Source organism: Mytilus californianus, unplaced genomic scaffold (genome assembly GCF_021869535.1).
Source record: "Mytilus californianus isolate M0D057914Y unplaced genomic scaffold, xbMytCali1.0.p SCAF_19, whole genome shotgun sequence".
Classification (NCBI taxonomy): domain Eukaryota; kingdom Metazoa; phylum Mollusca; class Bivalvia; order Mytilida; family Mytilidae; genus Mytilus; species Mytilus californianus.
The window spans coordinates 7,882,600-7,901,865 of record NW_026262667.1 but is presented as its reverse complement, the minus strand read 5'-3'; the positions used below and the strand labels follow the sequence as shown (position 1 = coordinate 7,901,865).

The 19,266-nt window shown below is 32.6% G+C and overlaps 2 protein-coding genes across 5 annotated transcripts in view; one reads left to right on the top strand and one right to left on the bottom strand.

The window, feature by feature from the left end:
• Positions 1–1,205: 1,205 nt before the first annotated feature.
• LOC127727199 (ankyrin repeat domain-containing protein 6-like) lies at positions 1,206–7,544 on the bottom strand. The gene is made up of 5 exons (XM_052234650.1): positions 7,426–7,544; positions 6,066–6,207; positions 3,646–3,797; positions 3,181–3,380; positions 1,206–2,895 (listed from the first exon to the last, which is right to left on the bottom strand). Exons 2-5 carry the CDS (start codon positions 6,205–6,207, stop codon positions 2,385–2,387), a joined length of 1,005 nt encoding a protein of 334 aa, XP_052090610.1. The 5' UTR covers positions 7,426–7,544; the 3' UTR covers positions 1,206–2,384.
• An 11-nt stretch (positions 7,545–7,555) lies between these two features.
• LOC127727197 (isocitrate dehydrogenase [NAD] subunit gamma, mitochondrial-like) overlaps positions 7,556–19,266 on the top strand; it is a 28,194-nt gene continuing 16,483 nt past the window's right edge. For all 4 annotated transcript variants that reach the window (XM_052234647.1, XM_052234648.1, XM_052234646.1 and 1 more), the window contains exons 1-6: positions 7,556–7,671; positions 13,861–13,911; positions 15,884–15,978; positions 16,602–16,717; positions 18,119–18,176; positions 19,097–19,229. In XM_052234647.1, coding sequence (XP_052090607.1) covers positions 7,600–7,671; positions 13,861–13,911; positions 15,884–15,978; positions 16,602–16,717; positions 18,119–18,176; positions 19,097–19,229 — 525 coding nt within the window. In that variant the 5' untranslated portion in view covers positions 7,556–7,599. The remainder of the gene's footprint in view (positions 7,672–13,860; positions 13,912–15,883; positions 15,979–16,601; positions 16,718–18,118; positions 18,177–19,096; positions 19,230–19,266) is intronic.

The following is a 19,266-nucleotide window of genomic DNA, read 5'->3' as shown; positions in this document are numbered from 1 at the left end:
AGACTTGTACACCCTAAAATCATTCCATGCATCAAATATAGTTGACCTATTTCTTATAGTATCTAAGAAACAAAGTTAACCAGAGAAAACTGAACATTGACCAATGAACCATGAAAATGAGGTCAAGGTCAGATGATACCTGCCTGTCACATATATACGCCTTACAATCATTCCCTACACCAAATATAGTTGACCTATTGCTTTAAGTTTAAGAAAAACAGACCAAAACACAAAAACTTAACGTAAGCAATGAACCATGAAAATGAGGTCAAGGTAAAAAAAAACCTGCCAGACTGACATGTACATCGTTAAATATTTCCATACACCAAATACAGTTGACCTATTGCATACAGTATTAGAAAAAAAGACCAAAACACAAAAACTTAACATTGAGCAATGAACTGTGAAAACGAGGTCAAGGTCAAATAAAACCTGCCAGACTGACATGTACATCGTAAAATATTTCAATACACAAAATATAGTTGACCTACTGCATACAGTATTAGAAAAACAGACCAAAACATAAAAAATTAACATTGAGCAATGAACCGTGAACATAAGGTCAAGGTCTAATAAAACCTGCCAGACTGACATGTACATTGTAAAATATTTCCATACACCAAATATAGTTGACCTACAGTATTAGAAAAACAGACCAAAACACAAAAACTAAACAATTACAACTGAACCATGAAAATGAGGTCAAGGTCAGATGAAAACTGTCTGACAGGCATGAGGACCTTGCAAGGTACGCACATACCAAATATAGTTATCCTATTACTCATAATAAGAGAGAAATTAACATTACAAAAAATCTTAACTTTTTTTTCAAGTAGTCACTGAACCATGAAAATGAGGTCAAGGACAATGGACATATGACAGACGGAAACTTCGTATCATAAGGCATCTATATACAAAGTATGAAGCATCTAGGTCTTCTACCTTCTGAAATATTAAGCTTTTAAGAAGTTAGTTAACGCCACCGCCGCCAGATCACTATCCCTATGTCGAGCTTTCTGCGACAAAAGTCGCAGGCTCGACAAAAATTATTAAATTTACCCTCATAAATTTAACCATCCCCTTTTTCTTGCTTTCTTAGAACATGTACAAATTAAGCTTACTGTTTGTGTCATATATGTGCATATGTGTGTAATCAGTATCTTCCATAGATTTATTATCCATTAGTTGAAATGGTTAAAGATAATTTCTTTTTGGTGTATCCATGGCAACAACCTGCATGTATTAGCTATACAATATTACAAAAAGGGGGGTAAAGATGTCACATATTTCCCCAAAGTTTGGCCAAAAGTAGAATTTCAATCCGTTGGAGTGATACCTTTTCTGAAACTGTTTACATACATCTATCAAGAGATAAAAAAAAAATCATATGTCTTTCGTCTAATTTTTTTGTAAAATTGAATTTCTGGACTTATGGCCGGTCTGGCTATGAAAATACGGACAGTCAAACAGAAAATAGCCCATGAAACATGTAAACAATAATCTTGATGGTCCTATAAACCCACTTTGAAGGCTAAATTAGTCATCAGCTGTCTAAAAATGAATTTTATTTCACAATAACTTTTATATTTGTAAAATCCACCAGGGCCAAAATGCGAAAATACACTCCTAACTATTTTTTGCTACCTTAGGTCTCCCTTCAGGAGACATTAATACAGAATTTCACTTTGAACAGAAAATAAAAATGAAGTTATTACAGCTTATCCAACCCAATTAAGTACTACATATTAAGTTTAAAGCTTACCAACTTATATGATCTTATTTACTTTTAAATACAAAATATAACTGAATTGAAAACAGAATGACATTATAACAATTTATCTGGACCTTGTTCATAACAATATTAATATTTTTTAACATTGTGACATAATTAAACACTAATATAAAATTCATTCATATGTCAATTTGGAACTTTCTGATACTCAAGGGGCATAACTTCTGACCAAACTGAATTTGGCAAATGGTAAATGGACCTTTTTCAAATTAAAATATATTTGGTTTGAATTAATTTAAGTCATTGATAGGTAACCTTATTGAGAGGAAACAAATTAAAAATTGAAGGGTAACACATAATGACTCATTGGCTTACAGCAGAAGCATGAAAATCTATCAGAAAATGATTGAAGTAACAAAAAAGGATCTAATACATTTGTAAAACAATTTTTTGAACTGATCTTTTTTTGCCTTAATGTATACTGAAGCACTAATTTGTGTCTTTTAAATATTGCAATTTTACAGCCACCACTGATCACAATGTTATGTAAATGATGACTTCACACCCATACCATACATCAAGTACTATAGCAAAATGTTTCCAATGCTATGTGAGCTTTTAATCAGAAAAATAAATTATTCAAAACAGAAATCTAATAAATAACATCCATCAGGATCCATTCTTGAAGCATCTTTGGTAATGCTAATCCAGGGACGACATGATCCATATTATTATTTAACAACCGTCTAATATAAATACGACAATGCTCCTTTAGAGAGCATGGATTACTGCACCTGTTATATACATAGTCCAACAATTCTGGATGTCGTTCCTCCATTTTGATGTATATATGCTGTCTAAATGATTTATCCTCACTGGCATTGTATCCCTCCGATAGAAGATATTTAACCATTGTAGGATTATAATTTGTGCATGCCAAGCTAAGTGGTGACATATAGGAGGAAGAATATATTTTGCAACCAGCTAAAATCAACGTTTTCACATGGTCAATTTTCCCTTCCTGAACAGCTAGAAGATAAGGTGTTTCTCCGATATAGTTCTTTTTATGAATGCTCGCTCCAGCTGCTATTAAATTTTTAACAATTCTGAAGTCGTTAATTTGAACGGCATAGTGTAAAGCTGTTTCACCTTCAAAGGTTGGACTGCAATGACACAGAAAACATGGATACACAAGTTTTAATGAAAGCATACTCAAAATTGTTTTTTTTTGGTTTTGCCCAAAAATGTCAAAACCTTGAAGAAATTCTACAGGTTTTCACTCAACACAATAAAACCTATTGCCAAAGACTGTGTATAGACATCTATGTATTTTTTAATTTTTTTATGATGTTGGGTTGCTTTCTCATGGACTTATCTTTTTGCTTAAATTTCATTAATGAAGAGAAAAGTTTTGTTATTGAAATTTGAAAGCACTCTATCTCACTTACATGTCTATGGCTACATTTTTTTGAATCAACAGATCAACAACTTCTTTTTGTTCTGATAGCACAGCTAACTGTAACGCAGTCTGTCTTGTGATACTATTTTTAGAATTAATATCCACTCCTGCCTTCAGTAGTTCCTCTACAGCCTCTAGTCTACCATACACCACAGCTTCATGTATTGGCCTATCACCAAAGGCTGTTGGCTAAAATTAGAATTTCAAATTACAAACTAGATTACAATCTTCATATAACTATTTAGCCCATGTTTTATTTCATGTTGACATTCTTCAATATAGATAAATAGCTTGACTTTTGCAAAATCAGAATAGATATTTTTTTTTAGGAAACTTTAAATAGCTTTCCTTTTGATGTCTTACAAAACCTGTCTTGGTCTTTGGTTTAGTCCTTCATTCTATGTGAGGTTGGAATTAAAAACTATATTTAATATATAAACAACAACATATTTACCCTATTCAAGTTACAGCCAGCTTTGACGAGTTCTCTGATTATCTCTGTATTGCCTGATATACAAGCATGAGTGAGAGCAGATCTACCATTCTTATCTTGCCAGTTTGTATCAGCTCCAAGAGACAACAACTGCTGTACTACTTTTACTAACCCTACAAATATAACCAATGAGATACAAAACATGAATAAAGGCGGTATGGTATCAAATAAAAACAAATAGAACAAAACAGGAAAAATAATTACCAGTTTATCATCATAACCAAAGGACAAAGATGTGACAAACTACGGGTTTCTGTATGGCTTTCAATAATGAGCAAAACCAATATCTAGCAAAGAATTTCACTTAAACAGGGGCTAGAGGCTGTCTTGAATTTGCGAACAGGTACAGTAACAATTTTTGCGCAGACCATGATGAAGGCCATACAGTGACTTTGAGATGAAGAACAGCAATTGAAGCACTGTTTCTTACATTTTGCTTTTTTCATATGCCTGTATCTATTTTGTGTCATGATCCTTTCTTTTCTATTATGGTGATGTTTGTATCATAATCATCTTTGTTTTTATTTATGCTCTTTATACATATCATATGGTCTTCTTTGCAATAATTTTAAGATTCTAATTCTCCCAATTGGTCTATATATATATATGATTCATTTTACATCATAATCATACTGATGAAGGATATCTGTTTCCCGAAATATTTATAGATACTTACATTTAATGTTTCTTTTTTTTTAATATTGGTGTTGTTTTGTACACTTTGATACATGTATAACAAAAACAATAACAATCTTTCATATAAATTCATTCAATCAATTTGGAAGTAAACTTTAACCAAGATCAATAAACATGAAAAGAAGGTCAACGGCAAAGTTCTTTATATGATCATGTACCTTGATGTTCCTATATATAAAATTGAATATAGTTATAAATTAAACTTTACAGTCAGGGGTACTACTTATACAAGTGATTTCTAAAGCTTTTAAAAGTACCCTTGGGAATTTTTCTGTAATCAAATATTCATTAACTACTCTAACAATCAGACAAAGGTCAACAATTTTAAGTAACCTGATTGGTTTTCTTTAGAGTTAGAATGATCTACTTCAAGGTTATGTCCTGATCTACAACTTATTCCAGTTTATGCATATTTTAAATGAACTGACAGGCTCATCAAGCAAAAGATCATTTCTGCATGAATATAGTTGTTTTTTCAATGGATTGTGTTTTTACCAATAAAAAATTTAAGCTTGTGGGAAAAATATCAAGAAAATGTTTCAAACACTTATTGAAGTGATTACATTTTTACTTCTCAAATTACTTGTTTCAGTGATTTTAAAAAGTCTGTGTCTAATTTTGTGAAAATTTTCAATTTTTCAAAGCCAAAGATGTGATTCTGAAATCACTTGTATAAGTAGTACCCCTGACTGTAAGTAAGATTTATAAGTACAGTGAAGAGACAAATCAGGTACACTGTACAACATTGTATAACTGCACAAACCTTTAATAAAACTTACCAAACTAAGTAGACAATATTAGTGGTGTACAGTCATTGTATGCTGTTGATTTGACATTGTATCCTTAATTACTTACCTAGCTTAGTAGACAATATAAGTAGTGTACAGTCTTTGTATTCTGTTGATTTGACATTGTATCCTGGATTACTTACCTAGCTTAGTAGACAATATAAGTGGTGTAGTCTTTGTATGCTGTTGATTTGACATTGTACCCTGGATTACTTACCTAGCTTAGTAGACAATATAAGTGGTGTACAGTCTTTGTATGCTGTTGATTTGACATTGTACCCTGGATTACTTACCTAGCTTAGTAGACAATATAAGTGGTGTACAGTCTTTGTATTCTGTTGATTTGACATTGTATCCTTAATTACTTACCTAGCTTAGTAGACAATATAAGTGGTGTACAGTCTTTGTATGCTGTTGAGTTGACATTGTACCCTGGATTACTTACCTAGCTTAGTAGACAATATAAGTGGTGTACAGTCTTTGTATGCTGTTGAGTTCACATTGTATCCAGGAGTACTTCAGGCTTAGTAGACAATATAAGGGGTGTACAGTCTTTGTATTCTGTTGATTTGACATTGTACCCTGGATTACTTACCTAGCTTAGTAGACAATATAAGGGGTGTACAGTCTTTGTATGCTGTTGATTTGACATTGTATCCTTAATTACTTACCTAGCTTAGTAGACAATATAAGTGGTGTACAGTCTTTGTATGCTGTTGAGTTCACATTGTATCCAGGAGTACTTCAGGCTTAGTAGACAATATAAGTGGTGTACAGTCTTTGTATTCTGTTGATTTGACATTGTACCCTGGATTACTTACCTAGCTTAGTAGACAATATAAGTGGTGTACAGTCTTTGTATTCTGTTGATTTGACATTGTATCCTTAATTACTTACCTAGCTTAGTAGACAATATAAGTGGTGTACAGTCTTTGTATTCTGTTGAGTTCACATTGTATCCAGGAGTTATCATTAGTGAAATAGCTCTGTCTATGTCATTCCTTTTCAGAGCTGATATAAACATCTTGTTCACTGCCATCTTACAACAGAAATTTTATCAAATAATTATCTTATGTAATAATAAATTAACAAATAGTGATCCATTAAAATTCAATTTTAAAATCAAACTAAAATAAGCATGACAGGCACTGTGAGCAAAACTTACAAAATGTAGCCTTCACAATTATAACTAGTCAGCATAGGGGAAATAACTATTTTTACTATTTTAGTTATTTGTTACAATTGATGGGAAAATTCCAAATTGCTATTCTTTAAATTTCCAGCACTATTTGGTTAATCACTGTGAGTCTATGACTTTTGACATAGAGTTGAGACAAAACTAACAAGAATGAAAAGATAAAATATTTAAAGTCAAATGACAATGTTCATGATGTTGAAGTATACATCATCTGTTGTGCTTTGGTGTTTGCACTTAAAATTAGTCTTTTAAAGTTATTAAACAAATCTCCAGTTTGTACATACACATTAATTTGCTTGAACATAGCAGAAATTGTCAGGGAAAATGTTGTAAAAACAGATTTTTTTTAAAAATTTCCCTTTGTGCATTTAACTGTGACAGTTTTATTTCCTAAGAAACATGTTTTTTTCATATGAAATGAAATCAGAAAATCGCTTCAGACACAAAATCGCAAAAAGGGATTACATATAGCTTAAACGAGGTTACTGTCACTGGCAAAAAAAAAAGATCTGTAGGAAGACATAACGTTTTTATTATATCTAATCAGAAAACCTGGAAATTGCCTTTGTTTTTTTGGACCTTATAGCTCTTCAAGCCTCTTGTGATACACCTTATCACTATTTGTCCACCATTACTAGATATCACATAGGTTCCAGTAACATTTTGACGTCACAATAAAAATGTCAGAAGCTTAAAAGAAAACTTGTTTGTAATATGACGTCATTAGTTCAAGTGTCGCAGATTCCCAAATAGCGACAAGGGTTATTCAATATTTATTGTCATAGACTTAAACTAACTTATAGAACTCCTGCACAGTATTAGAATATGCCACAAATGGAACTTTATTAGACTGCATAAGACTTTGGGAATAATATGAATTTAATATTGGTAGTGTCAATCGTTAAACCGAAATATGTACATTAATATATTAAGAATCCGGATACATTTCATTTCCATTCCGTCTATTTTCAAGAAATATGGAAATTAAAAAACAAATTGGTGATGGCATTAATTTTTGTGTGTTGCATTAGTTATCACAAAGCTTCATTATCCAAAAACCTTTAAAAGGTCAGCTCATTCTTCTTCCTCCACTTTTAAAGCAGTTAACGTTATTGATCTAACTTATACAAAACAATTTCTGCAATCAAATCCGCTGCCCCAATTTACACTGACTTCCGGATAAGTTGAAGGTCATTTATTCACTTCCGGCTGATTTTTTTCTGAAGTATAGTAATGCAGCGGACACTTGCAAAAAGCCTGCCAAGGCTGTTAAATTTGTCAAAAATAGATACCACTAAATGTTCGGTAAATATCAATGAATTTGTCATTCTAAGGTCACATAGATACAACAAGCTTCACGGAGTAGGCAAATTTTAAACTCCCACGTCGTCTGCTGTAAAACTGATAATTTGTTTTAAACGTTTCTTATTGTCAACAAGGAATGTTATATTCTAAAGAAAAGAGATATTCGTCCCAAAGATGTAGATTTTATTGATATTTCATCAGAAATATTTAAAAAATCTATTGTACTTCAACTTCAACTTCAATTATAGGTTACTTAGTAACATCCGCAAGCAGACATCTCACTCAGGACTATTTACACACACGCATAGCCTGATAGCAGAGCCTCAAAATTTTTAAAAGAATAAACGTATATATGTAAATGCTCTTTTGTTCCGATGTTGGAAAGTTCCGGGCGGAAGAAATAACTAGCCGAAAAGTTCCTGAGGAACTTATTAACTAGTTACTTTGTTCTTCCTCTGGTTTAAAAGTTCCACCGCAACAAAGTGACTAGTTGAAAAGTTCCAACGGAACATATCAACTAGTTAGAAAGTTCCTTTTTGCCAAATTAGTCAAAACCGGAACTAACAAACTAGCCCAAAAGTTCCAACGGAATTTATCAACCAGTCACAAAGTTCCATTTGGAGAATTAATGCAAAGAACCACATGAGGAGGGGGTATTCTTCCCTCTCTTGATGGTACTATGAATACTAAATTTGCATGATAATGCAACTTATTCCGTTTTATGTGAGCTATGAAATACAACTTAAATTTTTGCATATTTGTCCCCAAAGAAACCCCTTTCAGTGCGTTGGGTATTCTTGTAAATTAATGATTTGCTCTTATATATATACTGATACTCATTCTTCCCCCTCTTTCTACAAAAAGGACGAAATATGGTATATTCGGAACGATGTAACTAGTTGTTCTGTTCCACCAGAACTATTCAACTAGCTACATTGTCCCGGGACTTTTCAACTAGCTACTTTTTTCTGGAACTTTTCGACTGCACTCGGAATAAAACAACTAGTTGGAAAGTTCCATCGGAACGAAATAACTAGTTGAAAAGTTCCGCCGGAACAAAGTAACTGACAGAACATAGTGGCTGTTACATATACACTGTACAATAATGTGGAAGTTTAGTATACTCCCCTGACTGCAACCTTAAATGTGTCCAATTCTGGGACGGTTATCACAGGTGGTGGTAGTTGGTTCCATAGTATGATTGTTTGTGGAAAGAATGAGTATTTGTACACATTGTTATTTGTCCAAATTGTCTGAAGTTTCCATGCATGACTGTGGCGAGTTGATTTTATTTCTGCCATAGTAGGGTGATGTTGTATAGGCACGACAATAAGGTGGGGGACTACCTTATACAAGAGGATTACGTCAGATGTTTTTCACCTCTGGTCTAATGTTTCCAAATTTAGATTTTTAACCATTTATGTTGTGCTGTCTGGTTTTTTGTAATCGTTTGGTTTATTGAGGACAAATCTTGCTGTGTTCTTTTGTACGGATTCTAATTTATTTATGTTGTTGTTTGTGTGAGGATTCCAAATTGTTGAGCAATATACTAATTTTGGTCTCACAATGCTGGTATATGCTCTTTCCTTTACACTAGGTGGACAGTGTTTGAGGTTGGGCTTAAGGAAGCCTAGGACTCTTGATGCTTTCTTGCAAGTGTGGTCAATGTGCAGATTATACTTCAGGTTGTTGCATAGTTCCACTCCAAGATATGGCTGATGGCTAACCTTTTCAAGAGTTTCATCTTTCATTTTATAGGTGAAATCTGTCTTCGATCTTTTGTTAGTGGCCTGCATTATTGCGAATTTAGAAACGTTAAATTCCATTTGCCATGTGCTAGACCAGTTAAGAAGTGTGTCAAGATCTTCTTGCAATAGTTGATGATCATTTTCTGTGTGAATTGGTCTGTAGATTACACAGTCATCTGCAAACAATCTTGCAGTGGAATGGAGATTGTCTGCGATGTCATTGATGAAAACAAGGAATAATGTTGGTCCAAGTACTGTACCCTGGGGAACCCCTAATGTTACAAAGGAACACCTGGAAGATTCCCCATCTACAACTACCTTTTGGATCCTGTTGCTGAGGAATGTACCAATCCATGTTCTGGTTGTTCCACCAATGCCATAATATTGCAACTTCTCTGATAGCCTTTTGTGACCAACTTTGTCGAAAGCTTCTGCAAAGTCAAGGATTGCTATGTCGACTTGGATATTGTTGTTCATCCATTTGGTGATGTCGTCGGTGGTCATCAGAAGTTGGCTTTCGCATGACCATTTTGCTCTAAACCCATGTTGATTTTCATTGAGGATATTTTGATTGTCTAGATGGTCCATAATTTGAGATACTATAATGTGTTCTAGTACTTTTGATGCCACTGATGTTAATGACACTGGCCTGTAGTTTGATGGTTTTGAACGATCTCCTTTTTATATGACCGCCGGTCGTATATTGGTATGACGTTGGCGTCGTTGTCGTCGTCCGAAGACACATTGGTTTTCGCACAATAACTTTAGTTTAAGTAAATGCATCTCTTTGAAATTTTACCATAGGGTTCAATACCACAAAAGGAAGGTTGGGATTGATTTTGGGGTTTATGGTACCAACAGTTAAGGAATTAGGGGCCAAATAGGGTCCAAAAATAAGCATTTTTCTAGTTTCCAGACAATAACTTGTGGAACGGTGTATGGATCTCTCTGAAATTATACCACAAAGGGATGGTTAGGATTTGCTTTTTGGGGTTATGGCTCAAACCGTTTAGGAATTAGGGGCAAAAAAAGGGGAAAAACAAGGGTGTCCTGGCTAATGGACAAATACTTTAGTACCAAACATAATTTAAAGCAGTGTAAGGGAGGTAATTCAAATACATCATTTGAATTACCTCCCTTTTACTGCTTTCAAATTATGTATAAAGTAATGGTTAATGAACAATTAAGACAATTTAATAGCAGTGTGAGGGAGGTAATCATAATACAAAGTTTTGATTGCCTCTTGGGGAAAAAGGGGGGGGGGGGGGTAAAAAGAAATTGTGGGGGGTCAATTGCTAATTTTAATTTCACCAGGATCATGTACATCTGTATATATTGAAATAAACTTAAATGGTATCAGTTGGTGATACAGTGATGACATATACGTTTACTGTTAGTTGATCTTTCCTGCCAATTTAAAGCCTGTGCAGTCTGCAAATTTGTGTTGGTTCAATGGCAAATAAATGGGATTTTTTATTATTTTATGTTAGTATCACTTTGAAAAATATTTCATACTTTCTGATGTATACTTATACTGGGAGAAAGATAACTGACATTATTTCTTCAATAAATTTCCTTTGAAGTAAAACTGTGTTTCTTTTTAGAAATTTTATTTTCATAGTACATGTATAATATTGCTGAGTGTCAAATAGAAAAAATCATTGCAAAGAAATAGTCAATGTGTTTGACAAATCTTCTGTTCCAATATTCTTGATAAACATGATAAAAAAAACCCCAAAAAACAATGTTTAATTTTTAAGTACTGCAACATTCTTTTTATGGTGATGTTAATCATTTCTACATGAGGTAATTTAGAGCATGTCTCTTCTTAAGGCTATAGTAAGAGTCACTTGTAAAAAAGATGTCAGCATGGGTTTTAAGTGAATACAAATGGTCACATGTTACATGTATGAATATGCATAAATGTTCAACGAAATAAAATTATTAATCATTACACCTAAAAAGTAATAACCAAAAACATTTTTTTTTAATTTTTATGGAAACTTTTTGACACCTCCCTGAAAATGTAAGAAAAGCTTAAAACTACCATAAAATCCATTTTGTACATACACATTCTTTTTAGTGTTCAGTACTCTGCATAAAGGAGAGAGATTTTTTAATTTGTTGGTTTATTGATCTACCAACCCAATTTTTCCTATTTTTAGAAAAAAAATAAAATTGACGTTTCATGCTTTTTGTCGAGCCTTCGACTTTAGTCGAAAAAGCGAGACATAGCAATCCTACATATCGTTGTCGTTGTCAACGGCGGCGTCCACAAATATTCACTCTGTGGTTAAAGTTTTTGAAATTTTAATAACTTTCTTAAACTATCCTGGATTTCTACCAAACTTGGACAGAAGCTTTTTTATGATCATAAGATAGTATCCAGAAGTTAATTTTGTAAAAATAAAATTCCAATTTTTCCGTATTTTACTTATAAACGGACTTAGTTTTTCTGCCGGGAAATATTACATTCACTCTGTGGTTAAAGTTTTTAAAATTTTAATAACTTTCTTAAACTATCCTGGGTTTCTACCAAACTTTGACAGAAGCTTGTTTATGATCATAAGATAGTATCCAGAAGTAAATTTTGTAAAAAAAAAATCCATTTTTTCCTTATTTTACTTTTAAATGGACTTAGATTTTCTGCCAGGAAACAACACATTCACTCTGTGGTTAAAGTTTTTAAAATTTTAATAACTTTCTTATACTATTTTGGATTTGTACCAAACTTGGACAGAAGCTTGTTAATGATCAAAAGCTAGTATCTAGAAGGAAATTTTGTAAAAAAATAAATCCATTTTTTCCGTATTTTACTTTTAAATGGACTTAGATTTTCTGCCAGGAAACAACACATTCACTCTGTGGTTAAAGTTTTTAAAATTTTAATAACTTTCTTATACTATTTTGGATTTGTACCAAACTTGGACAGAAGCTTGTTTATGATCAAATGCTAGTATCCAGAGGGAAATTTTGTTTTCTTCCAGTTAACATTACATTCAGTCTGCAGATAAAGTTTTTAAACATTTATTAGATTCATTAACTAATCTGGATTTTTACCAAACTTGGACAGAAGCTTCTTACAATCAAAAGATAGTATCAAGAGGAATATTTTTATTGATTTACTTCCTCATTTTTGTTGAGCCTGCGATTAACAAAAAAAGTAGGCGAGACACTGGGTTCCGCGGAACCCTTACGAATTTTTTTACTCCTGCCGACCCTAAGAAATACATTTTCCTTGAAATATAAATAAAAATATCTGTATAGCTGGATTTTTCTGAAATCGAATGCATTATTTAAGCAGGTTAAAACATTATCAGAAATGATTTGCTTTGTGTTCTAAAAAAAAAAATCTAAAAGTAATCTAAAGTATTTGTGTTTCTAAAAATAGACTATCAAAACTGATCTTGACATGTTGTTTACGCAAATAATTTTGCGGAACAAAACCTAAGTTAAAATATGTTTTCAATATGTTCATTTTCCCTTTTTGTCATAATTCCATAAGATTTTTCATCTCATAGATGAAATGGACCCGTCCAAATGTGAAGGACGTCAAGTTAAAAGAAAGACATATCCACAAACAATTGTTAATTTACTTATTTCATAGATTGAAAAAAATGTTCTTCCATTTTGATATCAATAAACGATTGCCTGCCAAAGAATGAAACTGATATCCTCCTCTGTTTGGTGGACTGGTGGGTCTACTTCTTTATGACATGGATGGTAAAGTGTAATTTTCTTGCAATTTTTATTTCACGTGTTTTTGTGCTTGAAGCGTATTATTCACCATGTCTCTTGAAAAGCTGATAAAAAGCAGAGTCTAGCTGTTTTTTTTTCGTTTGTAAATTGAACATTTTATTTTCCTGTTTTTTTGGACATATCCCCTTTTTTATAAACTTATATGACTATGGCATGCACTGTATGTTTAAAACAGCTGAGCAATAATATTTGGAACTAAGAAATCATATGATCACAAAAAAACATACCACAAATATTGTTAGTAAGCTGAAAGATATATTTTTATTCATAAATATTTATGTCTTGTAAAGATTAATTTTTCTTTTTTTTCCCGACCAACCGACAACTTTTTCACATAAAAAATCCATAAACCATCAAACTAAAAAATCCTGGCCTAATGCATCTTATATATATGGCTTATTCCACTTCAATGCTTTATAGGACATGCACAAGTTTCACATGGTATTGCATACGTGACATAAGGAAAGTTGTACTTAATTTCTACATTATGCAATGATTAATGGATTAAAAACCAATTATTATCAAAATATAATTATTCAGATTAACCAATTATCAACACTAAGAGCAATTTAATTTTACTTCAAGGGAAAATTATTGAAGAATAATGGCAGCTTTTGAATATTTACTGGCAATAAAAACAAAGCCTTTAACAAATGTTAAGTATAATTTACTCTAACTTCAGATTTTTGGAACACAAGTTGTCAACTACTCACAGAAGCAAACAGAACCAAAGGTATGTGTAATAATGTTAATATAGAATATTCAGTTATATTTAGCCAGAAGTTGTTCCAAAGTAGATTTCCACTTCACTTGTATTAAACTGATGATAGTAATGTGTGTTACTTTTGTCTTAAGATGGGGATCCAAGAAAGGTTAATAATAAAACTAGGAAAATGTGGTATGATTGCCAATGAGACAACTATCCACCAGAGTCTCATTGATGTGGATGTAATCAACTACAGGTCACCATACAGCCTTCAACAATATATATATATATAGTCAGCTATAAATGGCCCCAATATGACAAAATGTGAATCAATTCAAACAAGAAAGCTAAATCCTGATTTATGACTATACAATATTAAAAGAAAAAGAAATATGGCAGACAGCAACCAATGACATCCATTGAATTACAGACTCCTGGCTTAGGACCATGTGGACAGACACTTAAAGAATGTGGTGGGGTTAAACATGTTTGTGAGTGCTCAAATTTTCTTCTTACTTGGGACAGTGGTGTAACAGCACGACAGACACTTAAAGAATGTGGTGGGGTTAAACATGTTTGTGAGTGCTCAAATTTTCTTCTTACTTGGGACAGTGGTGTAACAGCACGACAGACACTTAAAGAATGTGGTGGGGTTAAACATGTTTGTGAATGCTGAACTTTCCTTCTTACTTGGGACAGTGGTGTAACAGCATGACAGACACTTAAAGAATGTGGTGGGGTTAAACATGTTTGTGAGTGCTCAAATTTTCTTCTTACTTGGGACAGTGGTGTAACAGCACGACAGACTCTTAAAGAATGTGGTGGGGTTAAACATGTTTGTGAGTGCTGAACTTTCCTTCCTACTTGGGACAGTGGCGTAACAGCACGACAGACACTTAAAGAATGTGGTTGGGTTAAACATGTTTGTGAGTGCTCAAATTTTCTTCTTACTTGGGACAGTGGTGTAACAGCACGACAGACACTTAAAGAATGTGGTGGGGTTTAACATGTTTGTGAGTGCTCAACTTTCCTTCTTACTTGGGACAGTGGTGTAACAGCACGACAGACACTTAAAGAATGTGGTGGGGTTAAACATGTTTGTGAGTGCTGAACTTTCCTTCCTACTTGGGACAGTGGCGTAACAGCACGACAGACACTTAAAGAATGTGGTTGGGTTAAACATGTTTGTGAGTGCTCAAATTTTCTTCTTACTTGGGACAGTGGTGTAACAGCACGACAGACACTTAAAGAATGTGGTGGGGTTTAACATGTTTGTGAGTGCTCAACTTTCCTTCTTACTTGGGACAGTGGTGTAACAGCACGACAGACACTTAAAGAATGTGGTTGGGTTAAACATGTTTGTGAGTGCTCCACTTTCCTTCTTACTTGGGACAGTGGTGTAACAGCACGACAGACACTTAAAGAATGTGGTGGGGTTAAACATGTTTGTGAGTGCTCAACTTTTCTTCTTACTTGGGACAGTGGTGTAACAGCACAACAGACACATAAAGAATGTGGTGGGGTTAAACATGTTTGTGAGTGCTCAACTTTCCTTCTTACTTGGGGCAGTGGTGTAACAGCACGACAGACACTTAAAGAATGTGGTGGGGTTAAACATGTTTGTGAGTGCTCCACTTTCCTTCTTACTTGGGACAGTGGTGTAACAGCACGACAGACACTTAAAGAATGTGGTGGGGTTAAACATGTTTGTGAGTGCTCAACTTTCCTTCTTACTTGGGACAATGGTGTAACAGCACACTATTATGAATATAAGAACAAACTGTAAAATTTAGGTGGAAATGGTTGACTCATCAGATAGGAATGAAGCACAAAAAAAACTTACCGGTACATAAAGATAAAAGACAGGAATGAAGCACAAAAAAACTTACCAGTACATAAAGACTAAAGACATAAAGTACCATGCAATCTAAGAGTACTCAATAACTGAAATCTAGTTACTGTAGTTTCTGAAGTGAAGTATATATACTTTTCTTTTCAGTACTTATCACGATATGGTGGAAGGAATACAGTAACACTTTTAACAGGGGATGGAGTAGGCCCAGAACTAATGTCTTACGTACAGGAAGTCTTTAGGTAAAATATAATTGGAGTAGGCCAATAACTAATGTCTCACATATAGGAAATCTTCAGGTAACTTATAATTGGAGTAGACCCAGAACTGATGTCTCATGTACAGGAAGTCCTCAGGTAACTTTAATATTAGGAGATTTGAATATCTTTTAAATCTCATTACAGGCAATTACAGTATAATCAGATTTCACACTTTATTCTTTTGTTATTAAAGTTATGATATATATCATGGTTATATCCAAATATCAGAAACAAATTTGTAACAGGTCTGGTTTTCATCTCATTTAATCGTCTGCACTAAATAATTACATTAATATATCTACTCAATAAAAAATTATAACACTATGAACATGAGGAACTTTGATTTTAATAACATTTCCAAAATAAGGTTATTATTAAAATTGTCACCTTCAATTTGTCTGCACTTAAATGTAATTTAAATCAATTTAAATAAAAAAGTGATAAATTTGAAGAAATTTGTTCAGAATCATTCCACAAATTATGTTTTCAAGTAATCCTAAGGCATTTTATATGAATCCAAATTGAATGTATGGTTATCAACAGTGATGGTGTAAAAGGAACTTCAACTTTAATTACTGTTTTTCTTATTTTATGATTTTCACTAGGCATGCTGGTGCTCCAATTGATTTTGAAGAAGTAGAGATTAATGCAACAACAAAAGATCCTGAAACAATGAGAGGGGCCCTGTTATCTGTTCAGAGAAATGGTGTCGCTATTAAAGGTTGGAATAGATTTTAAAAAGATATAAATGACAAATACTTTACATTGAAAAAGAAATGATAAACTTTGAGGATAGCATGAGCAAGGTACAAAATAAACACAGGATTAAAATCATAAATTTGAACATGTGAAATAATAAATAACATTGGCGAATCAATGAATGAACAAGCATTCTGTGAGTATTGCATGGCAATACATAGTCCCCTACCGGTAAAACATTCATTGTATTGGTACAAAATTCTAACTTGATCTATAACTTGTCATGGTGTAAACTATATAACAAATATCAAGTCAATATCTTCAAGCATGACGAAAAAAAAGTGTTGAAAAATGATTATTTAAGTGAATTTTGTAAGTCCAAGGACCATAACTCTGCACAAAATTATCAGACCGGAACAAAATTCAAACTTGAACTGTAACTTGTCATGATAAAACTATATACCAATTATCAAATCAATATCTTCAAGAATGACAAAAAAAGTGTGGAAAACTGATTATTTTAGTGAATTTTCTAAGTCCAAGGACCATAACTCTGCACAAAATCATCAGACAAGAACAAAATTCAAACTTGATCTGTAACTTGTCATGATAAAACTATATACCAATTATCAAAAAATATCTTCAAGAATGATAAAAAAAGTGCGGAAAAATGATTATTTTAGTGAATTTTCTAAGTCAAAAGACCATTACTATGCCTAAAATCATCAGACCGGAACTCGAACTTAATCTGTAACTTGTCATGATAAAAGAATACACCAAATATCAAGTCAATATCTTCAAGCACGAAGAAAAAAAGAGTGGAAAACTGATTTGCGGGACTGACGGATGGACAGACAGACAGACGGACAGAGTGCAATCCTAAAGTCCCCTACGACTTCGTCGGTAGGGGACTTAAAAATTGAATTAATAAAAATACAAAGCACAAGGAACATTCATTAATTAACAATCAGGTGGTGGTGTTAAATCACAAGGACTTCATGACTAGTATTATAAAATAAAATCTGACTTACTATTTATATTAAAAGGCATTATTTCTTTCGTTAATTGTGTACACAGAAAGCACACTGGAATATATTATTTATTTAGCTTGACAAAAATGTGAGAAGAATTTTTTGTAAATTAGTAAATTTTGTTTTGAAAAATGTTATGTTTACATTGAAGGGTCATCCTGGTTTCGGGAAAATTTGTTTTATCTCTTCTCAAATGAAAAAAATATTTTGCAAATATTTTTGCACCTAACATGCAGACTTATATATAGCGTATTAAAACTTATTAATACATTGGGTAATGTTTGTTTTCACCTCATTCAGAGCATTTTCAGAAAGTAAATCTAAAATCTTATATAGATTGAACTTTTATTTTCAATTTCCTTATACTTTAATTACATATTTATTATTTTCAGGAAATATAGAAACAAAGTTTGATGATCCCAGTTTCAAATCAATGAATGTTGAATTAAGGTAAATATAGAGACTGTAAAAAGTAACCAGATACTAAGTGAATTGTTTAAAACATACACATGAAATACAGCTGTAAGTTGTGTCGACTTTAGAGATAAAATTAAAAACCTTCTGATAAGTGCTGAGATGAAGAATAGCAATGAAAACACAGTACTTTTTAATATATGGTTAAAATCAACACATCTTTGGAATTTTGTCTTAGAATAGAAAACAACAAATGTACTTATCAGTGTCCAAAATGTGAGAATAAACTGTATTGATTTTTGTGTTACTTTTGGTGTGAATCACCAATATAACATACTATGATGATAAAATATAGAATTTTTTGTGTTGATATTATAGTTTTTGTATAAGGTCTTATTGGCCTTAACTTTCACTGAAAGTTTAAAATTTCTATTTCAGCGTAAATTCAAGTTATATTACATCATAATAAATATAGTTATAGGTCACTATAAATGTTTTTATAGAAATAAAGTTGGTTTATAAAACTCACAAATATAGACCACATGATAGAACAAATAGGTAAATCACAAGAGTGTTTCTTTATATGATTAAGACCTCTCTTACTGGTTTTTGCATACACTTCATGTTTCCCACTGAAAAATTAAAAAGTAATATCATCTTTCAACCTTAAATCTTTCTGAATATTCATAATATTTGAAAGAACTTACAGTTAAAGATTTGATAGAAACCTGTCAATCAAAAAAGTAGGATTTACATGACTTTGTGAAATTTCATGTTTATGCAAAAAAATAATCTTAATGAACCTCCTCCTATCTTATTTTGAGTGTAATGATTCAAGTAACTTCCTCACATGATACAACTTACTTATTTTTATTCCACCTTAGATGATGACCTTTAAGGGGTTAAATTGTTTGTTTTTGTATTTTTATAACCTTCATAATTATTGTTCATTCCAGAACACAGTTGAATTTATTTGCAAGTGTTGTATGGTGTAGATCTATACCTGCTGTGAAAACTAGACATAATAACATAGATCTGATTCTGATTAGAGAGAACACAGAAGGAGAATACACAAACTTAGAACATGAGGTAAGGCAATGAGGATGCCGACCCTATTTTTCCGATT

What these genes read in the sequence shown, in the direction of transcription:
- LOC127727199 (XM_052234650.1), bottom strand. Translation starts at nt 6,207, where the DNA reads ATGGCAGTGAACAAGATGTTTATATCAGCTCTGAAAAGGAATGACATA. An exon ending in TATATTGTCTACTAAGCTAG is followed by an intron (nt 3,798 to 6,065) that starts GTAAGTAATTAA and finishes TTATATTTGTAG; the next exon opens with GGTTAGTAAAAGTAGTACAG. An exon ending in AAAAATGTAGCCATAGACAT is followed by an intron (nt 2,896 to 3,180) that starts GTAAGTGAGATA and finishes GTGTCATTGCAG; the next exon opens with TCCAACCTTTGAAGGTGAAA.